Source organism: Schistocerca serialis, chromosome 8 (genome assembly GCF_023864345.2).
Source record: "Schistocerca serialis cubense isolate TAMUIC-IGC-003099 chromosome 8, iqSchSeri2.2, whole genome shotgun sequence".
Classification (NCBI taxonomy): domain Eukaryota; kingdom Metazoa; phylum Arthropoda; class Insecta; order Orthoptera; family Acrididae; genus Schistocerca; species Schistocerca serialis.
The window spans coordinates 455656049-455682197 of NC_064645.1; the positions used below are offsets into that span (position 1 = coordinate 455656049).

General features: G+C 40.3%; 1 protein-coding gene across 1 annotated transcript in view; it reads left to right on the top strand.

The window, feature by feature from the left end:
• LOC126417067 (RING finger protein 44-like) overlaps window positions 1-26149 on the top strand; it is a 115314-nt gene that overhangs the window by 70967 nt on the left and 18198 nt on the right. Inside the window, exon 13 of the mRNA XM_050084960.1 lies at window positions 17428-17563. Within this exon, the coding sequence (XP_049940917.1) occupies window positions 17428-17563 (136 nt within the window). The remainder of the gene's footprint in view (window positions 1-17427; window positions 17564-26149) is intronic.

A 26149-nucleotide genomic window follows, 5' to 3' on the forward strand; every position in this document is an offset into this window, starting at 1 on the left:
TATGAGCATTCAATTAGTATAATGCCGTCCATTATGGTTTTAGTTGCAGAATTGAAAGACTCTACTTAAGCATTTTATATTATTTCTAGGTTACTAAAATACTTTATTAATATTTCATTATAACAAATCGCTGTCGTCTCTGTGTTATGTGGTACCACATCTAAAATATGGGGAGACGATGTTGTCTGAGAGTAACCTGACCAGGGTCTAACAAAACATGAACCTTCCCTATATTGCTTTTACCAGAAAATGATATTTATATAAAAATATTAACAATAAAACTAATTGATCTAGAATTTTGTCCAAAATATATTAAAAGCGCAGCAAACATGATATATTTCTAATGAAATGAGTATCGGGTCAGTTCCACATGATTTTGGAATATTAATAAACATGAAATTTTGAATGTTTCCAGAATTCACTGAATGTTACACTGACTGAAGACTGAAACAATTTCTGATATTCACTAATCAAGTAAGCAAGGTCCCACAGTGTCTGGAATATTATAAAGTGATGAGTTATAAGATGCAAACAAGCACTAGCCAACACACATCTGTCAGATTCAAAGTTTTGATGTGGTCTAAACGCTTAACCAATGAAAATCCCCACCCTTAATCTTTCCGTATTGGAAGTAGCCAAGTGGCTTAATGGCGGACACCATACAACATACATATTTACTAGCACGTAACAACGCGTAAGTCTACGTGGAGTATGGGTAAATGTACAAAGGAAAGGAATAATTCCCAGACACTGCAAACACACACTTATATGTAATTTAAGATGGAGAGGAGACAAAAATTTAAAAAAAAATATTGCAGATGAATTTATAGGATGTTTAAATGCTGGAAGAGTGGAGGAAATGTTAAGAGAGAGTACATGCAAAAATACAATTTTTGTTATAAAACAGTATTTAAGGAAAGAAATTAAATTGCAGTAATTTACAAAGGGAAAAACGCTGTGCATGCTGCACATTATTTATTTTACTTAAACTCTCATGTGTGTTGCTTCTTTTAACAAGGCATCTTCAGTAGGTATCCTGGAACATCACGTTTTTTTGTTGTTGTTGGATATAAGTTACAGTTCAAATCAGTTCATTGTTGGTGTTACAGTGAAATAGAAAGGTACTTACAGATCAGTGTCTAATTCATTATTTGTAATCCAAGCAACTTTCTCTCACTGTTTGAAAGCCTACAGTTTTTCTTGTGGCCACTCTCTTTTTGAAACATAGCACTTTAACTGCCATTTTCTGTGTGTAGAGTTACATTTGTTTTTGTAACTGTTGCTTACATTCGAAGTTTTTGTTTTCAGCTGTTTTTATTTGACTGTATGTGTAATATTTGTGTGCATGCATGCATGCATAGGCAAGGAATGGTATTTGCGATTATCCGTTAGTGTAAACAGTGAGTGGTTACTTATATTCACTTGGTTGTTTAGTAGTAGCTTGTTTTCATATACAAAACAAAGGCAGAAAAGAAGCTACCACTAAATGACAAAGTGAACATAGCTAACCACTCACTGTTTACACTAATTAATCACATAATACAAAAAAAAAAAAAATCAAAAATAGATGATCACAAATCTTATTCCTCTATTAAGTGTATAATGGAGGGGCGGGGGGAGAGATTTGTGTGCATGTATGCAACTTAATCAATACACATAAAGCCACACAAACAAACAAAAACAGCAAAACTGTTTAAAACACACACACACACACACACACACACACACACACACACACACTTACACTTGAAACAGAAAAAAGACTCTAGGCCCAGAGTGTTGTGTTTCGAAAACAGTGACCTTGATAAAAACTGCAAGCATTCAACCAGTTTTCCACATTGGAAAATAAAGAATTTTTTGCAAAATAAAGAATTAGAACCTAAACCATAAGAACTTTTCCATTTGATTATGAAAACTTCCAGGGGCTGTATTAAATCTATAACTAGTATGTGACATTCAAGAGGCATAATATGTCCGAATGCATAAGTAAAACAAAAAAAATAATGTGCAGCATAGGAAAGACTTTTTTAATTACTGCAATTAATATATGTCTGTTGTGAAAATGGCTACAACAAGAAACTTGAAAGAAATTAATTTCTTTTAACCTTTTTATGCTACTGAAAGCATAATTTAAAAAGCCTGGAATTTAAGATAAGCGAGTAGAATTCATAAATGTAGATTCAACAAAAAATATGATTACAAAAGTCTTTTTGAAATAGATGTGTGAGAGGAGAACTTACTAATAGTTGTGTTGTCCAATCTGTAGTTGGCTATGTAGATCAAAGGTGGTCCACTCTGGCCCGCATCTCGTGGTCGTGCGGTAGCGTTCTCGCTTCCCACGCCCGGGTTCCCGGGTTCGATTCCCGGCGGGGTCATGGATTTTCTCTGCCTCGTGATGGCTGGGTGTTGTGTGCTGTCGTTACGTTAGTTAGGTTTAAGTAGTTCTAAGTTCTAGGGGACTGACGACCATAGATGTTAAGTCCCATAGTGCTCAGAGCCATTTGAGCCATTTGGTCCACTCAGAAAAAAAATTATGGTTACCAATGTCTGTGCTTATTAACCTTTTCTCACCACTGTCTGAATGTCATCATTTGTGTATTACTTTCTGATATATTAGTTTTGGCGAGAAGCACTTCAGTACGTATACAGGGTGTTACAAAAAGGTACGGCCAAACTTTCAGGAAACATTCCTCACATACAACTAAAGAAAAGATGTTATGTTGACATGTGTCCGGAAACACTTAATTTCCATGTTAGAGCTCATTTTAGTTTCGTCAGTATGTACTGTACTTCCTCGATTCACTGCCAGTTGGCCCAATTGAAGGAAGGTAATGTTGACTTCGGTGCTTGTGTTGACATGCGACTCATTGCTCTACAGTACTAGCATCAAGCACATCAGTACGTAGCATCATCAGGTTAGTGTTCATCACGAACGTGGTTTTGCAGTTAGTGCAATGTTTACAAATGCGGAGTTGGCAGATGCCCATTTGATGTATGGATTAGCACGGGGCAATAGCCTTGGCGTGGTACGTTTGTATCGAGACAAATTTCCAGAACGAAGGTGTCCCGACAGGAAGACGTTCGAAGCAATTGATCGGCGTCTTAGAGAGCACAGAACATTCCAGGCTATGACTCGCGACTGGGGAAAACCTAGATCGACGAGGACACCTGCAATGGACGAGGCAATTCTTCGTGCAGTTGACGATAACCCTAATGTCAGCGTCAGAGAAGTTGCTACTGTACAAGGTAACGTTAACCACGTCACTGTATGGAGAGTGCTACAGGAGAACCAGTTGTTTCCGTACCATGTACAGCGTGTGCAGGCACTATCAGCAGCTGATTGGCCTCCACGGGTACACTTCTGTGAATGGTTCATCCAACAATGTGTCAATCCTCATTTCAGTGCAAATGTTCTCTTTACGGATGAGGCTTCATTCCAACGTGAACAAATTGTAAATTTTCACAATCAACATGTGTGGGCTGACGAGAATCCGCACGCAATTGTGCAATCACGTCATCAACACAGATTTTCTGTGAACGTTTGGGCAGGCATTGTTGGTGATGACTTGATTGGGCCCCATGTTCTTCCACCTACACTCAATGGCGCACGTTATTATGATTTCATACTGGATACTCTACCTGTGCTACTACAACATGTGCCTTTACAAGTACGACACAACATGTGGTTCATGCACGATGGAGCTCTTGCGCATTTCAGTCGAAGTGTTCGTACGCTTCTCAACAACAGATTCGGTGACCGATGGATTGGTAGAGGCGGACCAATTCCATGGCTTCCGTGCTCTCCTGACCTCAACCCTCTTGACTTTCATTTATGGGGGCATTTGAAAGCTCTTGTCTACGCAACCCCGGTACCAAATGTAGATACTCTTCGTGCTCATATTGTGGACAGCTGTGGTAAAATACGCCATTCTCCAGGGCTGCATCAGCGCATCAGGGATTCCATGCGACGGAGGGTGGATGCATGTATCCTCGCTAACGGAGGACATTTTGAACATTTCCTGTAACAAAGTGTTTGAAGTCATGCTGGTACGTTCTGTTGCTGTGTTTCCATTCCATGATTAATGTGATTTGAAGAGAAGTAAGAAAATGAGCTCTAACATGGAAAGTAAGTGTTTCCGAACACATGTCCACATAACATAGTTTCTTTCTTTGTGTGTGAGGAATGTTTCCTGAAAGTTCAGCCGTACCTTTTTGTAACACCCTGTATACAGGGTGAGTCACTAACTATTGCCACCTTGAATAAGTATGATAGTAGCTGAAAAGTTTGTGGGACAAATGTTGCATGGGACACCAGGGGCCATAATATGCTGTTGGTTTTTTGTTGCTAGTTGGGGTCTCTGGGGTGCTATAGTTTGGTATTTACTTTCTGACAGCGGCTATCGAGATGAATCCAATGATGTGTAACAGTTAGATCACTGAAAGTCAAAGGTGGCGTGGACATCCGTTCACAGAAGGTTTTCGAAATGATGACCATTGGTATCACTGCAGTGCTGCAATCTTCTTATCATGGATTGACTGGTATTCCTTATCACTTCGGCACTTATAGAAGCACATGCTCCGACAATTCTCTCTCATATACCATGCAAATAGTAAATATTCGCCAAATACGGCATATCCATCTAACGTGCCATTGACATGTAAACACCATTTGGCGGTTTCGCAATACAACACTAATAGGAACAGTAAGACTAGTGTCGTCAAACCAAGTGAATGTGAATGATGTACTCCTTTGAAGAACGATTCGATATGCTTCTTAGTTATGGAGAATGCCAATGAAATTCAGTTAGAGCTAGAGACTTACACGCTGAAAGATGTCCTCAACATATTCACCCTACACGTCGTACATTTAAATGTGTACAGTAAATTAAAAATAACTGGATCTTTAATGCATCGGAAATTTATCTGGCGAAGGAAAATTACTAATGAGGAAATGGAAATTGGTACTCTTGCCACTGTGGTTAGAGATCCTTGTGTTAGTTCGCATGAAATCGCAAGGGAATCTGGCATAAGCCAGAGTAGAATTATTCGTGTTCTGCATCGCCATAAATATCATTCTTACCATATCAGTCTCCACCAAGAATTAACTGGTACAGATTGCATGCGTCGCAATGAATTCTGACGATGGGCTCAACTTCAGATTCAGAGGGATGACACATTTATTAATTTGATTTCATTTACTGACGAGGCTACTTTCACAAACCATGGAAACGTTAATTTGCATAACGTGCATTATTGGGCAACAGAAAATCCATGTTGGCTACGACAAGTTTCACTCCAGAAACCATGTCAGTGAATGTATGGTGTGGGATTCTGGAGGACAGAATTATACACCCCAACTTCATCGAAGGAAACCTTAATGGTAGGAAGAACACCACATTCCTGCAAGAAACATTAGGTCTGCTATTGGAAGAAATACCTTTAGGAACAACGAAGAGAATGTGGTACAACACAATGGGTGTCTGGCACATTTTTCACTGATTGCTAGAAATGAGTTGCAGAAACAATCCCCAAATCGTTGAATTGGGCACGAAGGAGATGTCGTAGCCGGCTCGTTCACCAGACTTGATGCCTCTTGGATTTTTTCTTGTGGGGATTCATAAAAGACATTGTTTATAAAGATGTCTCAACTGCACCTGAAGATATCTGAGAGAGAATTATCAGAGCATATGCTTCGATAAGTGCTGGTGTGATAAGGAATACCACTCAGTCCATGATAAGAAGATTGCAGCACTACATTGATACCGATAGTCATCACTTTGAACACCTTCTGTAAATGGACTTTCATGCAACTTTTTTGACCCTCTAAGACCTAACTCCTACACATCATGGAATTCGTCTCGATAGCCACTGTCAGATAATAAATATCAAACTACAGCAACAAAAAAAGTCATATTTTGTCCCTCCCCTCCCCTCGTTGTCCCAAGCAACTTTTGTTCCATGTCCCATTCTTGGTGGCAATAGTTAGTGACTCATCCTGTATTTCACAATTTGTGCTACACACAAAGAACAGTTTGTGAAGTCAATATGAAGTGTTCCGAATAAATGAACATGCATCATTTTCCTTTCATTCTTTCCGAATAAATGAACATGCATCATTTTCCTTTCAGTTCTTGCTCAAAGGGGGTTACCGTATTTACTCGAATCTAAGCCGCACTCAAATCTAAGCTGCACCTGAAATTTGAGACTCGAAATTCAAGGGGGAGAGCAAAGTTTTAGACCGCACCTCCAAATTGAAACAAAGTTGGTCCATTGTAATATGAGACACAATTTAGGTCGAATAGATGAATATACAGCTACAGTAGTTTGGTTTGAGTCGTAAGCTCAACATTTAAGCTTTATCAAGTAGCCATTGGTATGTGTCAGGCGCTCAGTCCATATTTATAGGGTACCCTTCCTTTTTCAAATGTTTTGTCTGGTTTGAATCGATCCCTTATTTTGCTTTAATCAGATCAGTGCCGTTCTCTTCGTTGTAGGTGTTTACGTCACTCTAAGCTGAAAATGCATTACTGTACTGTGTCATGCATTGTTTGTCGGATTCTGTTAATGAGTGATTATGACATGTCGCCGTTCGAGGCATGGCTTGCTTTTGTGTGCGCTACCGCCACTTACAATAAAAAGAAGATAGGAATTGTCACATAAGCGAAAGAATGACAAGAGACTGTTATTTGTTATTAGTTACACTGCTGCTTTCTTTGATAATGATCAACAAGAACCAAATAATAGACTGCATATGATAGATGTTCTGAACGAGAGTTTAGCGAAAATTTTTCTCCGTTTGAAAATCCTTGCAGACGCCTGTTTAGTACATAACATTCCGCATAGAAATTAGTCATCTTAAATTTAAAAATCTAGTCGGTTGCCGTGCTTCATTTCTGACTGTATCACTATCCAGCATAAGAATAATACGAATATAATAATGACATGATACGTATATTCTTCCGCGCTTGCTGGTGTCTCACTCTAGTTTCCTAGTTTATTAGGCATACGGGATTTAAATAAGATAGCAGCAAATACGAAAGAATACATGGCATAATGTTTACATTCTTCTAAGTTTTCTTTTAATTAATTTATTTATTGGCGCAGAGGTTTTGGCGCCAGTATTTATCTTTGAGTCTGCACAAGCATGCCTGTGTAGCGCTACGTATATTCGACGGCAGAAGTTAGTTGTGGCGCCACCTACCAACGTTTTTCAGAACTTCCGCTTACTCTGCACTCGATTCTAAGCCGCAGGCGGTTTTTTGGAGTACAAAAAGTGGATAAAAACGTGCGGCTTAGATTCGAGTAAATACGGTAAGGCTACTAGCTTGTTGATGTACAGAATATTTAATAATAAATCAGTACTTAAATACACAGCTCTAAAATTGGGCGTGTATTTACAATGTGCAGCTGATATTTTTATAGGCAGGTACATTGATACTTTTTCCATTGATGTATCAATACTTTTTTTATATACAGAGAGCCGATAACAATATTTTTTAAAATATCGACATATCAGATACCTGTTGATCTTAAAAATGTTGTCGTACAAGAAGTTGACTAACACCGTGGTGTAGTGGTGATGATACTAAACTGTTGCATGGAGGGTCGTGAGTTCAAAACTCAACTAAACTGCACAATTTTAATTTCTATATTCGGTTCAAGTACATTCTAGAAGTATCCACAAATGTCAAGAATCATTGTACAGGCAGTTTGCTCTGCTCTATTGTATGTGCAAGTGCTGAATAAACCTTCGTTAAGTGAAGTTAGTGTTCATCATTCATCTAGTTACAGCACATCTACGTGATTTGTTCTGGTGGAGGTGCTGGGTTTTGTAGTTTGTGATACCGCACATTGTCGACACAGTGGCTCTCATTAGGCCAAGACAGAGCCACCATTTACGTGGCGAGAAACCAGAGTTAGAGCCATATTCAACAGATCAGAATCTACCGGGGACAGAAGACAAGGACATTACGATGACAGCAACTGTATGCCACCACATGAGACATCCTTTCGGGTTCTCTGGTGACAATGGCCAAGTTCCAAACAAGTGGCTGAAGGCGTATGAACATATAGCCAAATTCATCAAGTGGGATGATGCCATGTGTTTGGCTAACGTATTTTTCTACTTAGAGTGTACAGCCAAGCAATGGTATGAAACAACTAGGAGAAGTTCACAAGCTGGGAAGTATTCCAGGTGGAACTGCGCAAGTATTTCAGCAACACACAGAAGCGCAAGGCTGAAGATAAATTAAAGTGCAGGGCACAGCATCCAGGAGAAACTACAGCGGCCTACATTAACGACGTCTTGGAGCTGTGTAAAATAGTGGCTCCTAGAATGGAGGAGGAAGATGAGGTTGCACTTCTCAAGAAGGGTGTTGCTGAGGACATGTATCAAGCCTTATTTCATAAAATGGTGCCAGTCTGTAGAGACCATGCATCAAAACAAAATTACACGCAAGAAGTTTGAACGGCTTCCAAACGTCGTATCGATGTCTGTGATGGAGGAAGTGTTCTTCGTCGGATAGTGAAAGAGGAAGTTCATAAGGCACTTGGATTGCACGGAGAGCAAAAAACTGAGACGCTTCAAGAGGTCATAAGGGAGGAAGTGGAACAGACATTGAACCCATTCTCTTGTCCTTCATTTCCCTTTAAACGGTGAAAAAGTCGAGACTCAGGCGGAGGTACATTTCCACAGTGCCGCATGAGGAACCTGTTTAGGTACCAAGGAGGCAGATGTGTGGAGGACCCAGCATAACCAACCAGTATGTTTCCACTGGGCGGCCAGGACATGTGGTGCGCTATTGTCGAGAAATGTGGCGGATATTTGATGACGCCAGAAGACAGCAGACTGACCTTAGCCGACGCCAACTCTGGGATGACAAAGACGAACAAGATTATGTGGGTGAAGGACGACGTAGGTCACCATCCCTGCAAGCTAGCCTCTGGAGAGGATGCTCCCCAACACGCTGATCAAGGTCTCTTTTGCCGTTTAGAAGCCCCAGCCAATCACCTAGCCACCGCAATCTGTAAAACTAAATGCTGTGACCTTCCTTGTAGGTGAGGCTGCTGAAGAAAAATACCCTCTGCCTTCGATCACTACAAAAATGATAGGTAACTATGTCTATATCCTCATGGGTGGCCGACCAGCCCAACTCTTGTGGACTCTGGAGCGTCATATTCAGTCATTTTGAAGAAGTACCGTTGCCATTTGCAGAAAATCGTGTTCGACAGAAAAAAAATCTCTACTGAAGGTGGCTAATGGGAAATATGTAAAACACACAGGAAGATGTACTGTTTGTGTTGGTATAAGTGGCCATACACAGACCTTAGAATTCGTTGTCTTTAAAGAGTGTAATCATGACGTCATTTTCGGATGGGACTTCTTGAAAGCTTCTCAGGCATTTACAGATTGTGGTCGCTCAAAGATTATGCTAGACGAGATGAGATACTGTGGACAGGAAGATGCGCATCCGAGTGTGTGGAGGCTGTATGCTGGATGAAGTGATCATTCCTGCAGTCAGCGCTAGAAAGCTAACTGTCACATGTTGTGCGATGCAGCAACCCATGGATCTTCTAGTGGAATGTAAAAGAAGCACACCACAAAAGAATAACTCGGTCATTCCAGCCTCTGTCGTCTTGTTTAAGAACAGACTTGGTGAATTGTGGATAGTTAACTGTTCCCGAGAAATGCTGACCGTTAATTGCAGAACAGTTGAGCGTCATAGAAACCTCCGATGCCAAGTCTGTGGGCAAAATTGGCACTACCACTACGAGACAAGATCTAGCTCAACTGTCACCAGATCTCGACTAAGGAACAACAGGAGAAGCTACTTGCCATTCTTCAAGAGTTCTCCGAATGCTGCAATACATAGGTGAGGAGCTAATTATACAAAAAGCACCAGATTAGCACTGGAGACTATCAACCAATAAACCAGAGAGCATACCGTGTGTCAGCAATCGAACGTCAAATAATTCGTGACAAGGTAGAGAAAATGATGATGACTGATATCATTCAGGGCGCTTTTGTGTTGATTACAGAAAGCTTAATAAGATAACTAAAAAGGACATTTACCCTCTTCCATGAATTGACGATACAGTAGATTGTCTAAAGGGGGCTAAGTTTTTCTCAACCATGGACATGTACTCGGGCTATTGGCAGATCGAAGTAGATGAGGCTGATCCTGAGAAAGCTGCATTCATCACCCCTAAAGGCCTGTGTGAGTTTAAGGTAATGCTGTTTGATTTGTGTAATGCACCAGCAACTTTTGAATGGATTATGGATAATCTTCTAAGGCATCTGAAGTGGACGATGTGTCTTTGTTCTTTAGATGATATTCTGAGAGACATTTGATGGAAATATAGAGAGACTGAGGGCCATTCTTAAGTGTCTCCAACAAGGCAGACTGAAACTTAATCCAAGATAGTGTCTCTTTGGAGCAAAAGAAATCAAAATACTTGGACACCTTGTCAAATGAAGGTGCGTGGCCAGACCCAGAAAAGGTGAGATCTATAACGGAATTTCCTGTTCTTAAAAGTATTAGAGATTTGAGAAGCTTCCTCGGATTATGTTCTTATTACCGTTATTTTATCAAAGACTTTTGTATCAAAGCCAGGCCACTCCAAGAGTTGTTATAAGCTGGTGCTAAATTTTTCTGGGGTGGTGCTCAACATTATTCTTTAAATGTGCTGTGAAAAGCTCTGACAACTGACCCTGTACTTGGTCTGTATGATGAGAGAGAGAGCACATACAGAACTACACATAGATGCCAGCAGGTATGGGATCAGTGCTGTTCTGGTACAAATTTCAGATGGAAAAGAGAAGGTTATAGCCTATGCTTCTAGGACACATACAAAAGCCGAGAGAAACTGCTCAACTACAGAAAGAGAATGTCTTGCTGTGATCTGGGCCATGTGCAAATTTCGACAGTATCTCTGTGGAAGACCATTCACAGTTGTTATGACCATCATTCTCTTTGTTGGTTGACAGGTCTTAAGTATCCAACAGGACGACACGCCATGTGGGCACTACGTCTTCAAGAGTATGACATTACCATAGTGTAAAAAAGTGGAAGAAGACACCAAGATGCCTACTGTCTCTCAAGAAACCCTGTGCAAGACCATCAAGACTTTGATGAAGATAGTGAATGTCTCGCTGCACTCCAGGATCTCTCTGCTGAGCAGGAGGAGGAGGAGGCCAAGATATCTCAAACTATGCTTGCCTTGAACTGGTCAGAGGATGTGAAAGGACAGTTTAAGGTAGTTGATGGATTACTTTGCAAGAAAAACTTTGATCCGTTTGGAAAGAGGTGGCTACCAGTGATTCCCAAACACATGCGCTTAGATGTTCTACAGAAATTCCATGACACACCTGAGGCTGGATATTTAGGATTTATTAAGACATAAGATAGAATTCGCAAGAGATTTTTCTGGCCAGGTTTATTTAGGAGTGTTAGTCACTATGTGTTGCACTGTCGAGAGTGCCAGAGGAGAAAGGAAGTTCCTCAGAAACCATGTGGCCGACTTGTGCCAATTCCACCAGCCGAAACGTCTTTCGAGCGTATTGGGATTGACCTTCTCGGATGATTTCCAACGTCTGCTAGTGGCGATAGATAGGTTATTGTTGGCACTGATTATCTGGCACACTATGCCATTACAAAAGCCGTGAAAACAGCCGAAGCATCTGAGGTAGCCAAATTCATTGTGGAAGACATTGTATTAAAACACGGTGCCGCAAGGTCGTTAGTTACGGATCGAGGGAAAGTGTTTCAATCGAATCTTGTGACAGAGATAAACTGTTGGTGCAACATTACTCATCACATGATGACTGCCTACCATCCGCGAACTAACTGGCTTACTGAATGCCTTAAGACTTTGGCCGACATGCTATCAATGTTCATCAATGTTGAGCAGAGCAACTGAGATGAGGTGTTACCTTTCGTGACATTTGCCTACAACACCGCCAAACAAGAAACCACAGGATTTACACCACTTTTCCTGGGGGGGGAAATGCATCCTCTTGTAACTTAAAGCTCTTCAAGGTCATCAAGCTTAGACTGCAGAAGATGAATTAACAACATCTTGGAGCCCTCTAATGTCAGCAGCAAATTGCAACATTTTGAGCAGTGCTCAACAAGAAAAATAGCTAGGCATTGAATTTTTTTTTTTTTTTAAGTCAGCAGAAGTCAAAGCTTTAAAATAATTGACAGCTACACTCTCATCTTCAACAGTTTCAACAAATTCTACTATATCGCAGAGATATTCTCCAAGGTACTCGACACTTTCAAACCACGAGTTCCACCTGGTGATGACAGGAATAGGGAAAAGTTTAGCTTTTGTGTGTACACCTACATATTTCTGAGCTAAGAACTGAATGTATGCATGCTTTCTCTTTCGGGTATTAAGGAAGATGTGTTTTGTCTGCAAAACACAATGGTTCAAATCACAAAGTTCCACAGCCCACACATTGCCAAACAAATTTAATTTATGAGCCCAGCATTGTGTGTGTACTAACCCTTCCGAAACTAAAACCCTAACTGCTTTTATACACTTGCCCATATAACGGGCTGAATCTGAAGTTATAGAAACTACATTTCTGTACTGAATTTAAAGTTTCTGTATTACACTCATAATTGCTTGTGCACATTCTGTAGCATTTGGATTTTCAATAACTTTCACTCCCCGGCAAATAATTTCTGAACTACACCATCGTCACAACTAAGTACTTTTATCAGAACCACGAACACACACTGCCCTTTTCTGTCTGTCGTTTAATCACAAAGAATTGAAACTCTTTCGTCTTTCACGGCTCCTTTTAATCTTTCCTCTTCTTCTTTGATGATTCGAGGTATGTAACCTTCCCGTAGTCTTCCAGCTGAGTGTAATTCTCCAGCACCTTAAAAATGTCAATATAACTGCTATTAGATTATTATGTATCGAATTAAATTACCACATTACCCAATTATAAGAATTTTTTCAAGAGAGTGCTCAAGGAAAAATTATTTTTAATATAGGCCTATTCTGACCAACAAAAATTACTGGCTATCAAGATTACCTAATCTTTGCTGCGATTAGCAGACGGTAAATTAATTATTACACAAACCTGGTATGTATTTGTTCATCCATTCTCTCAGCTTCGGATGATCAACTTTTTCCATCGGAATGTTAGCCTCAGTGGAAGCTAGAGTAGTCGATAAAATGAATTCTTCTTTATCATTTTTCGCTCGTTTTGCCGCTGCAGTGACTTCCGTGAGCATAGCTTGTCTTTTTATACCAGTAGTTGTTAGCGCCTTCTCCTTGTTCTTCTTATGGGAAGAACTGTTATTAATGTGTTTCAGGCACGTGTCCTTCGTCTGCCACTCAATACGCACATTGCAGTATTTGCACATTAGTATCTTCCTACTTTTGTCTAAAACATAAAATCCTTCTGACGAAAATTCCTTTTCTTGGTCGAAAACTGTCACTACCATATTAATTATCTGTAGCACGAAAACAAAACACAAAATACCACACTCAATGCACCGGTGATCCACAACTATTTCCAACACACAATACTGAATACACCGCCAGAACATTGCAGAATGTCTTTGGAATACTCGATATATTATATATATCGAAACGGTGTACAATCGATATCCAGATTGTATTACCATAACTCCAATTGAATTTCCGCAGTTAAGTTCAGTTGACGAGATTTTGCAAAGTTTCGTCAATTATTTCGTGATTCGGCTTAAAAGTAAATAGTTTCGCATTTTCAGCAAGATGTGTAAAATTTCGTGAAAATTTCGCGATTTCGCGCTTTGCCAAAAACTGGTGCCTCTAGTGATAATACTAAACTTGCATGGAGTATTGTGAGTTCAAATCTCACCTGGACTGTACAATTTTAATTTCTATATTCGGTTCGAGTACATTCTAGAAGTATCCACAAATATGAAGAATCATTGTACCGGAATGTTCTGCCGCTGTATATATACTGTATGTGTTCTGGCCGGAGGCAGTTTGCTTCGCACTCTTGTATGTGCAAGTGCTGAATAAACCTTCATTAAGTGAAGTTAGTGTTCGTCATTCATCTACTTGCACCTTCTTCTATGTGACAATATCAACAGTCCTAGTAGTCACCACCATTCATTACACACTGTCGCGAACTATGAATAAGAGCCTCTGTGCCATTCTTATAGAAATGGCTAGCCACTGTCTTACAGCTTTGGCAGCAGCATCTCAGTTGGGAAAACATGTGCCATCTTTCATAGGCCCAAAGAGATGGAAGTCTGAAGGTGCTAAATCAAGCTTGTACAGGTGATGTGGTTAAACATTCCATCCAAATTTTGAAATGAGTTCTGAGGTTGCAAAACTGTTGTCGGGCCTAGCGTTATTGTGTTGTGAGCAGAACTTTGTCTTCTTCTCTGGCCTTAGTCTGGAAATTCGTGGTTTTGGCCTAAGCATTGTCGCCATATAGAGTTCTGAATTGACAGTTACCTTAATCTCCAAGATATTCAAAAGAACCACTCCTCGCCTATCCCAGAAAACTGTGTACAGACCTGTGTGTTGAATTTTGCCCTTGTTGGAAAACTGGCATGTCTCCACTCTGTGGACTGTCTTTCGGCTACCAGCTCATAGTGTTGAGACATCTTGTCTCCAGTGATAATGGTGTTCAGATAAATTGTCACCTTCAGGCCAGCACATCTTAACAAATCCCATATCGCACTACTTTTGCAATAACAGAGATTGCATAACAACTTCTCTAAGGCATTTCATCCTTTTTAACACCACTTTTAATGCAGTACCAACTGCCTCAGCATTACTGACGTCTACTGTGCCATCTCCATTGCCACCTTTAGCTGTTTCATTAGATTTGAATCGTCACAGTTCAGTGGTGAGGAATTCAGTGACACTTTTTTCTTCTTCTTTTATGTACTCATCTCAGTATCGGACACCTGCTGCTACAGGACTAACAAACCTAATGAAACATTAGTGGGAAGATTCAAAAATTAGTAATACACTAACACAATCTGGTGCAAATACTAGACAAACGTGCTACGCATTGATAATGATTCCCTCCACCTTTTCCTTTCTTTCTGACAATTCTAAGTACAACCATTTCAATGTGTGCCTTTTTTTTAATTTCCAAAAACAACCACTAGATGGGGGTCATTGAGGATATGACATTACGATTGTTTTGAAAATTGTTAATGTTAGAAAAGTGGCAGCTCGGAAATAGGCAGAGTAGTTTCTTGTCAGTGCGCACTTAAAGGAACAATGTGAAAAATTTCACATGAAGGTGTTTGGATGATACTTGTAAAGGTCTAGCTCAGTGACAACGCCTCGGATCACTTTATTCATCTTTTGGTGATTTGTCGCCTTCAGAAAGAACTGTTTACAACTGGTTTACAAATTTTATTGCAGTCACGATTCAGTCAGCAACAAATTTTGTGATGGTCAACCAAAATTAGTTGTTCCAAGCAATGTTGTTGCTATGTGTATGAGGATCAGCACATGACTTTGTCAACAGCAATAGTGGGTATAGTAATTCCCATCAGATCACTAAAGTTAAGCACCATTGTAGGCGACTAGTATTTGGCTGGGTGACCATCCAAGTAACCCGCATGCTCTTGTTTCACTCTGCCTTTACGGGAGGGTGGCGTAAAGTCCCTAATCAGCAGTGTTCAAGCAAATGTCATTTATTAAATTCCAGACCACTTCGCAGTGTCTCATGAAGTGAGGGTGTGCAACATTATTGTTGGTGATCCATCCATCTGATGGGCACGTTAAGCTCAGCAGTCACCTTAGTGCTCTTCAGGGGAAGCAGGCTATGCCAGCACCAGGTTCCCCCTCTCCCTTCTCTCCTCATTATTTAATAAATATGTAAAACACACACACACACACACACACACACACACACACACACACACACACACACAGTGGCAGCTGAACCTATCCTTTGGGGTCTTCCAGACAGTCGTGGCATATGACTGTACTTTAGTTTTACTTCCTGTGAGGTAGTGGTGTATTAAAGACTGCAATACTTTAGACTTTGCAAGAACATGTAGCTGTGAAAGAGATCGTTTCCCAATGGATTCTACACTATTTGGCCAAAGCTCAGAAACAGCCTCTTGTCAATTGGGGTTAGGAAATGCTCAAAAAGTCAGGTGAGGATGTGCAAAATATGTATACAACATTGCAGCAGAAGACAAAATTTGCATATATTTGTGCAAGCTGGAAACTTAATTAGCAGTCTACTGTTGGAGTTTTAAAAAGTGAAGCTAAACAAACGAAAGTGGTTCATTCACAAAGCACTTAACAGGAAAATTGTAGCTATTTCTTTGATTACAATGTATGTGTTGCAATAGTTGATTTATGGCATTGATGAACAGTTAATGCTAAATGATTCATAACAGTCTGATTACCACAAATCATTGATGAAATTAGATTAAAACAACCAAAAGCCTGGTGTCATTCTGCATCATGGCATAAAATAGTTGATTATTTGATAGAGGAATCAATTTCTCACTGCCTGTATTGACCTGATTTCATCCCCTAAAGACTTCGTTTTGTTCCCTTATTGCAAACTAAAAAAACACATTGACAGATTTTTATCACCTCGAGAAGCTGATGGAATCCTTCCAAAATTATGTCGAGTGCTATACAGTAGCCAGAAACAGGAAGTACTTCACCACTAACAAATGGGATCATTTAGCTAATATTGATTGAACTATGCCAGGTAATGAATCTTTAAAACTATTTCCTCAAGAAAGACAGCGGGTAATAGTATTTGTGAAAAAATATTGTTGGAAGAACAACATTAAAAATATCTGTTAGTTAATGTTTTACTTCAGAGTTGGTAAAAGTTGAAGGAAAGTGAATAAATAAAATTAAAAACTCCTGTAAATGTGTAACTTCTAGTAAAATTTATCTTGCAGTTATAAGAACAAAGCACGATTATTGTACACTTTTAACATGTAATCGCACTTAACCTACTGATGACAATGAAAATCTGATGAGCTGGACTTTTGATAAAGCAGCCCTTAAGGAAGGCATGTGTATATTGATTTCATATTCCTCAAAAGTATAAGAAAATTAAATTTTATTTGCCTTTCAGCATACTGAATTCAAAGCAGTGTGTGTGAAATGTAAAACCCAAGTGAGATTTCTGTGTGTCTCTTTTGGCAGTCAGTCTGACAATAATTAACAAAAACATGAGAAATCATTTTTTCTTAAACTTGTGTGTGATATGCATGCAAAAAGATGTTCTTATGTTATTTCATATTTACTTCTTTTTGTGAGCAAATGTGTTGGAAAATTTGAGTACACATTATTAATCATTGTAGCATCCTATAAATGAAATTAAGTATCATTGAGACAACATAATATCTTCATTGTCTTTTGCTATTTAAATTGGTGCATATGGTAGTAGTAGTTTTCTTCCTGTCTCAGGTTCAACGCAGACACACACCATGGTGACCAGACGTCATGTGTTGTATGCATGTGTGATTTTGAAGCCAGGCAGATGCTTAGAGTTCTTCCTTGTTCACATGAGTTCCACGCAAAGTGTGTTGACAAGTGGCTGAAGGTACCAAGTCTACATTATTCAATGTTGCATTAATTAACATATAAAAGTATTGTTTAAGTGTTTGAATAGAAATCGGATCATAATGCAAACAGAAATATTAAATTGCTTTGTCATGTTTTTTAAATAATTAAACATTATCCTTCGGCATTCCATTAGATGAAAGTTCTTTGATTCTTAATGGATTTGTCTTGCTTATAAATGCATTTTATCCCTATTGTAGAAACTCCTCTTTTGCTTTAAAATGTTGATTTGCTTGTCTCCTTAAGCCACTAGACATAAAAGTTGTAGCTGGGAAGATAACCGAAGGTTTTAAATTATTGGTACCCCACTGTATCAATTAACAGTTACCGAGTGTGATTTTGGAGAATTTTGTCCGATCAGTTCCTTGATTAACGTAAAGGACAGAGGCAATACTTAGATTTTGAATTATACAAACTGTTTGGAAAGCTACTTGACTCACTACTGATAACAGGACTCCTTTTGTGAACACTTATTGCATGGTTATCATATCATAACATAATTGGTCCTGCATATCTAATTTACACTGGGTCAGTTTGATGATAAAACTAGAAAGTTTCAGAATCATCCTACTTTCCTGTAGTTTAACATTTTCATTATACATGTGGTTACCATGTTCTGATGAACTAAACTTGAAGAGGATAATAGAAATATTTTATCCAGCTGTCTTCCTTCTCCCCCCCCCCCTTTTTTTACTGACTGCAAAATAATTTAATTACCCCAGTATTGTATAATCTGAGTACTTCAGTGACGTGAATAATAATCGTGGTTTCAGTTTGACACAGCAGTGTGCGCACACAACAACAATAATAATAATAATAATAAAATACACAAAGCAATCACTCATATAAATACATCGGCTACACCATTGCAATTTCATAACCACTTCTACAACCCTTTAGATCACATAACATCAACAGATACGAAGAAAGTAAATTGGAAAAAGAAAACATTACATGTCAAGCACCCGTATCATCTAACACAGCCACACATCGATCAAGACACGTCCAACACATGGCTAAGAAAAGGCAACGTATACAGTGAGACGGAAGGATTCATGATTGCAATACAGGATCAAACAATAAACACCAGATATTACAGCAAGTATATTATTAAAGATCCCAATACCACAACAGATAGATGCAAACTTTGCAAATAACAAGTAGAAACAGTAGATCACATCACAAGTGGATGTACAATACTAGCAAATACAGAATACCCCAGAAGATATGACAATGTAGCAAAAATAATACATCAACAACTTGCCATACAACATAAACTAATAAAACAACACGTTCCCACATACAAGTATGGACCACAAAATGTACTGGAGTATGATGAATACAAATTATACTGGAACAGAACCATCATATCAGATAAAACAACACCACATAAAAAACCTGACATCATACTCACCAATAAAAAGAAGAAATTAACACAACTAATCGAAATATCCATACCCAATACAACAAACATACAGAAGAAAACAGGAGAAAAAATTGAAAAATACATCCAACTGGCTGAGGAAGTCAGACATGTGGCATCAGGATAAAGTTGACATCATACCAATTATACTATTAACTACAGGAGTCATACCACACAATATCCACCAGTACATCAATGCAATACAGCTACATCCAAACTTATATATACAACTACAGAAATCTGTAATTATTGATACATGTTCAATTACCCGAAATTTCCTAAATGCAATGTAACATATACCGTGCAGTTAAAAGGAAGTCACGCTTGATCAAGGTCTGCGTCACTTTCCATTTTTAACCAGACATAACGTCTGAGAAAGGAAAGAAATAATAATGCAATTATTTAATTTGATATTTGCATTTTGCAGGTGCGATAAGCATATACCCGCAGATTTTTTCCTGTAAACTTTTAATATAGCAGCTCAGTGTACAGTGAAATCTGCTTTAAATTATGTCATTAGGGTCCTCTACCTCGATCGGTAGAAATAGAACCCTTACCCTTATAGGTTCGCTTTGTTTGTAATTTACCCATTAGCTGTACAGATTAGTCCTCGGTAGCTGCATTTCTGTCAAATCTGTCTGAAAAGTTGGTGGTAGAGACATTACACTAATAATAATAATAATAATAATAATAATAATAATGTAGTCCACGCAAGAAATTTGCAGTTCAAACACTTACTTGTACTTACATGTTGAATAAACTACTGTTCATGGCCATCTCTCTTATAATTACTGTATAGCTCAATAGATAGCCACTTACTATCCTGTAAAGCTGCTCGAGTGCTGCAGTCTAACGCTGAAGTAACTATTCACGAGAGTTCCATGTGTGGTGAACATACATTTATTACAGTCACAGAATTGTGCTCTTGAAACACTCTCTCTCTTAGTCAGCATTCAAATAGGTATGAACACATTGTGCACAGTAATTATCATTCGGCAATGAATGTAGTTCGCAGTCTGATCCTATTTTCACAATGGGAATTATTGAAATATGACACTGTCCAATTAATTGTTTAAACAGTCAACAAATCGGTGAACAGACTACTGGGCACACAATTTAGGTAAGGCACGATACATTTTCTGACCTGCAGCTTGTACTTGTATGCACACACACGCTCGCGCCTGTCTTCCTACATTGTCCTCAGTCGAACTTTCCATACGTTATAATACATTTCCTAGTCTTTGTGGACAAAGATCTTGTACTTCTTATAACCTTCTACAGACTTGACATTTTGACTGAACTGTCTGGCTTAAAATGATTTGCAACAAGTATATAATAATAGAAAATGAAGTTAGCGATTGTTGTTTACTTGATTTTCACTAATTACAATTGAATGTTTACATTCATGAAGTAACTGAATGGAGAGTCATTTTAACAAGAACATTCAGAAATAGTTGTAATTTCTCTTGAACTATGCTGGATAATTTGCCTACCTTTGAGATTCTGTTGTTGTAACAATGTTTTAACTAAGGATGTTAATCACCCTAGAATTAAAGGAGTGCAAGTGTTGTTTACATATTTTCGTCATTGGTTGTGTAAATGCTTTATCAAGTTGTATGCACCCTGGGAAGTCCAGGAAAAACCAGGGAATTTTTTAGAATTCCAGGATTTTTCATTGGTTTAGTTTTCAGTTAATTTTTTGTAATTTTGACTGATAAGAACTGATATCCTAACAAAGGAGTTTCCTTTAGCCCACTTCTGCAGAATAATTCTGCAACAATAAAACTTAAATGAGAGAGGAACACCAAAATTAATCGTAAATTGCAAAGAAAGTGCGCCATTTATGACGATAGTGCACACATAAGTGTCTACAGACAGCAAAATCTGTCAAGGGCCTCACAACAAAAACTATGCAGTACTTCCTAACAACAAACGGCTTTCAATGAGCACGGTGTCACAACTGTTCACATTAGTTTCGTTCAATCGGGTGCCAGTGGACTCGTGCATGAGCAGAGCTGAAGTTGCATATGAGCAGATTCTTATCCTGCTTCTAGCTACTTGAAGTGTGGCTGTTAGCTCTGTAAGCAGTAGCAGGAGTTAGTCTCCACATGACTCATGTTTACGTTTCACGATTTTTCATTCGCAGCTCACACATCAAATGAAAACAAAAGGGAGTTTTGAGGATGGGAGCTATCAAGTTAAAAATACATTACATAACTAAACAAGACTAAAATATGTTATTAGTTTGTTTCCTGATTTGATTTTATTTACATGTTATTGACAGTCGAGGATTAATTGTCTTGCAGAATAATGAAGTTACATTTGTCAGTTTCTTAAAGAAATTCGGCTTTTATTAATCTTTCCCGCAGAGGCAGCCAGTTTATTTGAAATGGTTTCATTCTACACTGTTGGCTAGTTTCAACTGTTCACTGAATTTAAAGTGCATGTTTTCATCTTCTGGCACAAACGGCATAGTGCCATAATAAAGAACTTAAAACAAGAGATAATACAGTAATGTCACTCCAAGAAAATTGGCTTCCCAAAAACTACACTGAAAAGTGTAATAGCAAGTAGGGGCATACTTCAGTGTGAACCTGGAAGTAAAAATGTGCACTTTAAGCCGAATTATGAATTTTAGTGTGGTTTTTGAAACTTCGAAGTTCTTCGAATATTCTGATGTCCTGTTTCTTTTATGACGTAATGTGGGATATCTTAATGCTATATACGCATGAACCTACATAAATTATATATAAAAACAAAGATGAGGTGACTTACCGAACAAAAGCGCTGGCAGGTCGATAGACACACAAACAAACACAAACAAACACAAACATACACACAAAATTCAAGCTTTCGCAACAAACTGTTGCCTCATCAGGAAAGAGGGAAGGAGAGGGGAAGACGAAAGGAAGTGGGTTTTAAGGGAGAGGGTAAGGAGTCATTCCAATCCCGGGAGCGGAAAGACTTACCTTAGGGGGAAAAAAGGACAGGTATACACTCGCACACACGCACATATCCATCCACACATACAGACACAAGCAGACATATTTAAAGACAAAGAGTTTGGGCAGAGATGTCAGTCGAGGCAGAAGTGTAGAGGCAAAGAAGTTGTTGAAAGACAGGTGAGGTATGAGTGGCGGCAACTTGAAATTAGCGGAAATTGAGGCCTGGCGGATGACGAGAAGAGAGGATATACTGAAGGGAAAGTTCCCATCTCCGGAGTTCGGATAGGTTGGTGTTGGTGGGAAGTATCCAGATAACCCGGACGGTGTAACACTGTGCCAAGATGTGCTGGCTGTGCACCAAGGCATGTTTAGCCACAGGGTGATCCTCATTACCAACAAACACTGTCTGCCTGTGTCCATTCATGCGAATGGACAGTTTGTTGCTGGTCATTCCCACATAGAATGCATCACAGTGTAGGCAGGTCAGTTGGTAAATCACGTGGGTGCTTTCACACGTGGCTCTGCCTCTGATCGTGTACACCTTCCGGGTTACAGGACTGGAGTAGGTGGTGGTGGGAGGGTGCATGGGACAGGTTTTGCATCGGGGGCGGTTACAAGGATAGGAGCCAGAGGGTAGGGAAGGTGGTTTGGGGATTTCATAGGGATGAACTAACAGGTTACGAAGGTTAGGTGGACGGCGGAAAGACACTCTTGGCGGAGTGGGGAGGATTTCATGAAGGATGGATCTCATTTCAGGGCAGGATTTGAGGAAGTCGTATCCCTGCTGGAGAGCCACATTCAGAGTCTGGTCCAGTCCCGGAAAGTATCCTGTCACAAGTGGGGCACTTTTGTGGTTCTTCTGTGGGGGATTCTGGGTTAGAGGGGACGAGGAAGTGGCTCTGGTTATTTGCTTCTGTACCAGGTCGGGAGGGTAGTTGCGGGATGCGAAAGCTGTTTTCAGGTTGTTGGTGTAATGATTCAGGGATTCCGGACTGGAGCAGATTCGTTTGCCACGAAGACCTAGGCTGTAGGGAAGGGACCGTTTGATGTGGAATGGGTGGCAGCTGTCATAATGGAGGTACTGTTGCTTGTTGGTGGGTTTGATGTGGACGGACGTGTGAAGTTGGCCATTGGACAGGTGGAGGTCAACGTCAAGGAAAGTGGCATGGGATTTGGAGTAGGACCAGGTGAAACTGATGGAACCAAAGGAGTTGAGGTTGGAGAGGAAATTCTGGAGTTCTTCTTCACTGTGAGTCCAGATCATGAAGATGTCATCAATAAATCTGTACCAAACTTTGGGTTGGCAGACTTGGGTAACCAAGAAGGCTTCCTCTAAGCGACCCATGAATAGGTTGGCGTACGAGGGGGCCATCCTGGTGCCCATGGCTGTTCCCTTTAATTGTTGGTATGTCTGGCCCTCAAAAGTGAAGAAGTTGTGGGTCAGGATGAAGCTGGCTAAGGTGATGAGGAAAGAGGTTTTAGGTAGGGTGGCAGGTGATCGGCGTGAAAGGAAATACTCCATCGCAGCGAGGCCCTGGACGTGCGGAATATTTGTGTATAAGGACGTGGCATCAATGGTTACAAGGATGGTTTCCGGGGGTAACAGATTGGGTAAGGATTCCAGGCGTTCAAGGAAGTGGTTGGTGTCCTTGATGAAGGATGGGAGACTGCATGTAATGGGTTGAAGGTGTTGATCTACGTAGGCAGAGATACGTTCAGTGGGGGCTTGGTAACCAGCTACAATGGGGCGGCCGGGATGATTGGGTTTGTGGATTTTAGGAAGAAGGTAGAAGGTAGGGGTGCGGGGTGTCGGTGGGGTCAGGAGGTTGATGGAGTCAGGTGAAAGGTTTTGCAGGGGGCCTAAGGTTCTGAGGATTCCTTGAAGCTCCGCCTGGACATCGGGAATGGGGTTACCTTGGCAAACTTTGTATGTGGTGTTGTCTGAAAGCTGACGCAGTCCCTCAGCCACATACTCCCGACGATCAAGTACCACGGTTGTGGAACCCTTGTCCGCCGGAAGAATGACGATGGATCGGTCAGCCTTCAGATCACGGATAGCCTGGGCTTCAGCAGTGGTGATGTTGGGTGTAGGATTAAGGTTTTTTAAGAAGGATTGAGACGCAAGGCTGGAAGTCAGAAATTCCTGGAAAGTTTGGAGAGGGTGATTTTGAGGAAGAGGAGGTGGGTCCCGCTGTGAAGGAGGACGGAACTGTTCCAGGCAGGGTTCAATTTGGATGGTGTCTTGAGGAGTCGGATCATTAGGAGTAGGATTAGGATCATTTTTCTTCGTGGCAAAGTGATACTTCCAGCAGAGAGTACGAGTGTAGGACAGTAAATCTTTGACGAGGGCTGTTTGGTTGAATCTGGGAGTGGGGCTGAAGGTGAGGCCTTTGGATAGGACAGAGGTTTCGGATTGGGAGAGAGGTTTGGAGGAAAGGTTAACTACTGAATTAGGGTGTTGTGGTTCCAGATTGTGTTGATCGGAATTTTGAGGTTTTGGAGGGAGTGGAGCTGGAAGTGGGAGATTGAGTAGATGGGAGAGACTGGGTTTGTGTGCAATGAGAGGGGGTTGAGGTTTGCTGGAAAGGTTGTGAAGGGTGAGTGAGTTGCCGTTCCGGAGGTGGGAAACCAGGAGATTGGATAGTTTTTTGAGGTGGAGGGTGGCATGCTGTTCTAATTTACGGTTGGCCTGTAGGAGGATGCTCTGAACAGCCGGTGTGGATGTGGGAGAGGAAAGATTAAGGACTTTTATTAAGGATAGGAGTTGACGGGTGTGTTCATTGGCTGCGTTGATGTGTAGGTGAAGGATTAGGTGGGTGAGGGCAATGGATTGTTCAGTTTGGAACTGGTATAGGGACTGATGGAAGGAAGGGTTGCAGCCAGAGATGGGAACTTTGGGTGTGAGGCCTTTGGGGGTAATGCCAAATGTCAGACAAGCCTGAGAAAATAAAATATGCGAGCGTAATCTGGCTAGGGCGAAGGCATGTTTGCGGAGGGAATGTAAATACAACTTAATGGGGTCATTGTGGGGGTGTTGTGAGGGTGACATGGTATTAGAAGGTGGAAAGTGTAACATGAGGTGAAATGAAAATGAAAATTAAAATATATGGGGAGAGATAAAGGTGAGCCGGAAAGAAACTGGAGATCTGCAATGAAAAAAGGCGAAAAGGTGTTGGTTGCAGCTGGGCTATGTTGGACTTGGGTTGGTAAACAACGATGTGCATAAAGGTTAGGTGGTTGTGTTGCCGCCAAAACACGTTAAAGGACGGAGAAATTTGGGAAAATTTCGAAAAAACTGCGTGTAGTATATTAAAAGGAGTGGTATTGTGGTGGCAGATTATGAAAATGAGGCTAACAATTGTCTGACGAAGAAATAATGGCGTTAAAACCTGTGGGAAGCGGCTAAAAATGACCAGTGATGTGGGAAAAACGGAAATGGAAATAAAGCGAAAGTTATTAGAACTGGCCGAAATGGTTGTTTAAAAGGTGAAAGGAGCTGTTTGTGAACTAGAAACGGTGGATATTATAGCGGCGGTAGTGCTGAAAGCGGCAAAAAAATATTTTTTTGGTTATGGTTTGGAAGTGGGTTACGTATTATTGAGTATATATATAGGCGGGATAAAATAGTATAGCAGATTACGGTAAAAAGGAGAAGGTGGATACAAAGTGAAACTACTGGCAAAAACAGAAAGAGGAAAATAAGACGACAGAAAAGATTTCGAAATGCAACAGTGACAATAACAAACGTAATTGTTGGATTCAAATTAATGATATCAATATGGAACAGTTCCGTCCTCCGTCACAGCGGGACCCACCTCCTCTTCCTCAAAATCACCCTCTCCAAACTTTCCAGGAATTTCTGACTTCCAGCCTTGCGTCTCAATCCTTCTTAAAAAACCTTAATCCTACACCCAACATCACCACTGCTGAAGCCCAGGCTATCCGTGATCTGAAGGCTGACCGATCCATCGTCATTCTTCCGGCGGACAAGGGTTCCACAACCGTGGTACTTGATCGTCGGGAGTATGTGGCTGAGGGACTGCGTCAGCTTTCAGACAACACCACATACAAAGTTTGCCAAGGTAACCCCATTCCCGATGTCCAGGCGGAGCTTCAAGGAATCCTCAGAACCTTAGGCCCCCTGCAAAACCTTTCACCTGACTCCATCAACCTCCTGACCCCACCGACACCCCGCACC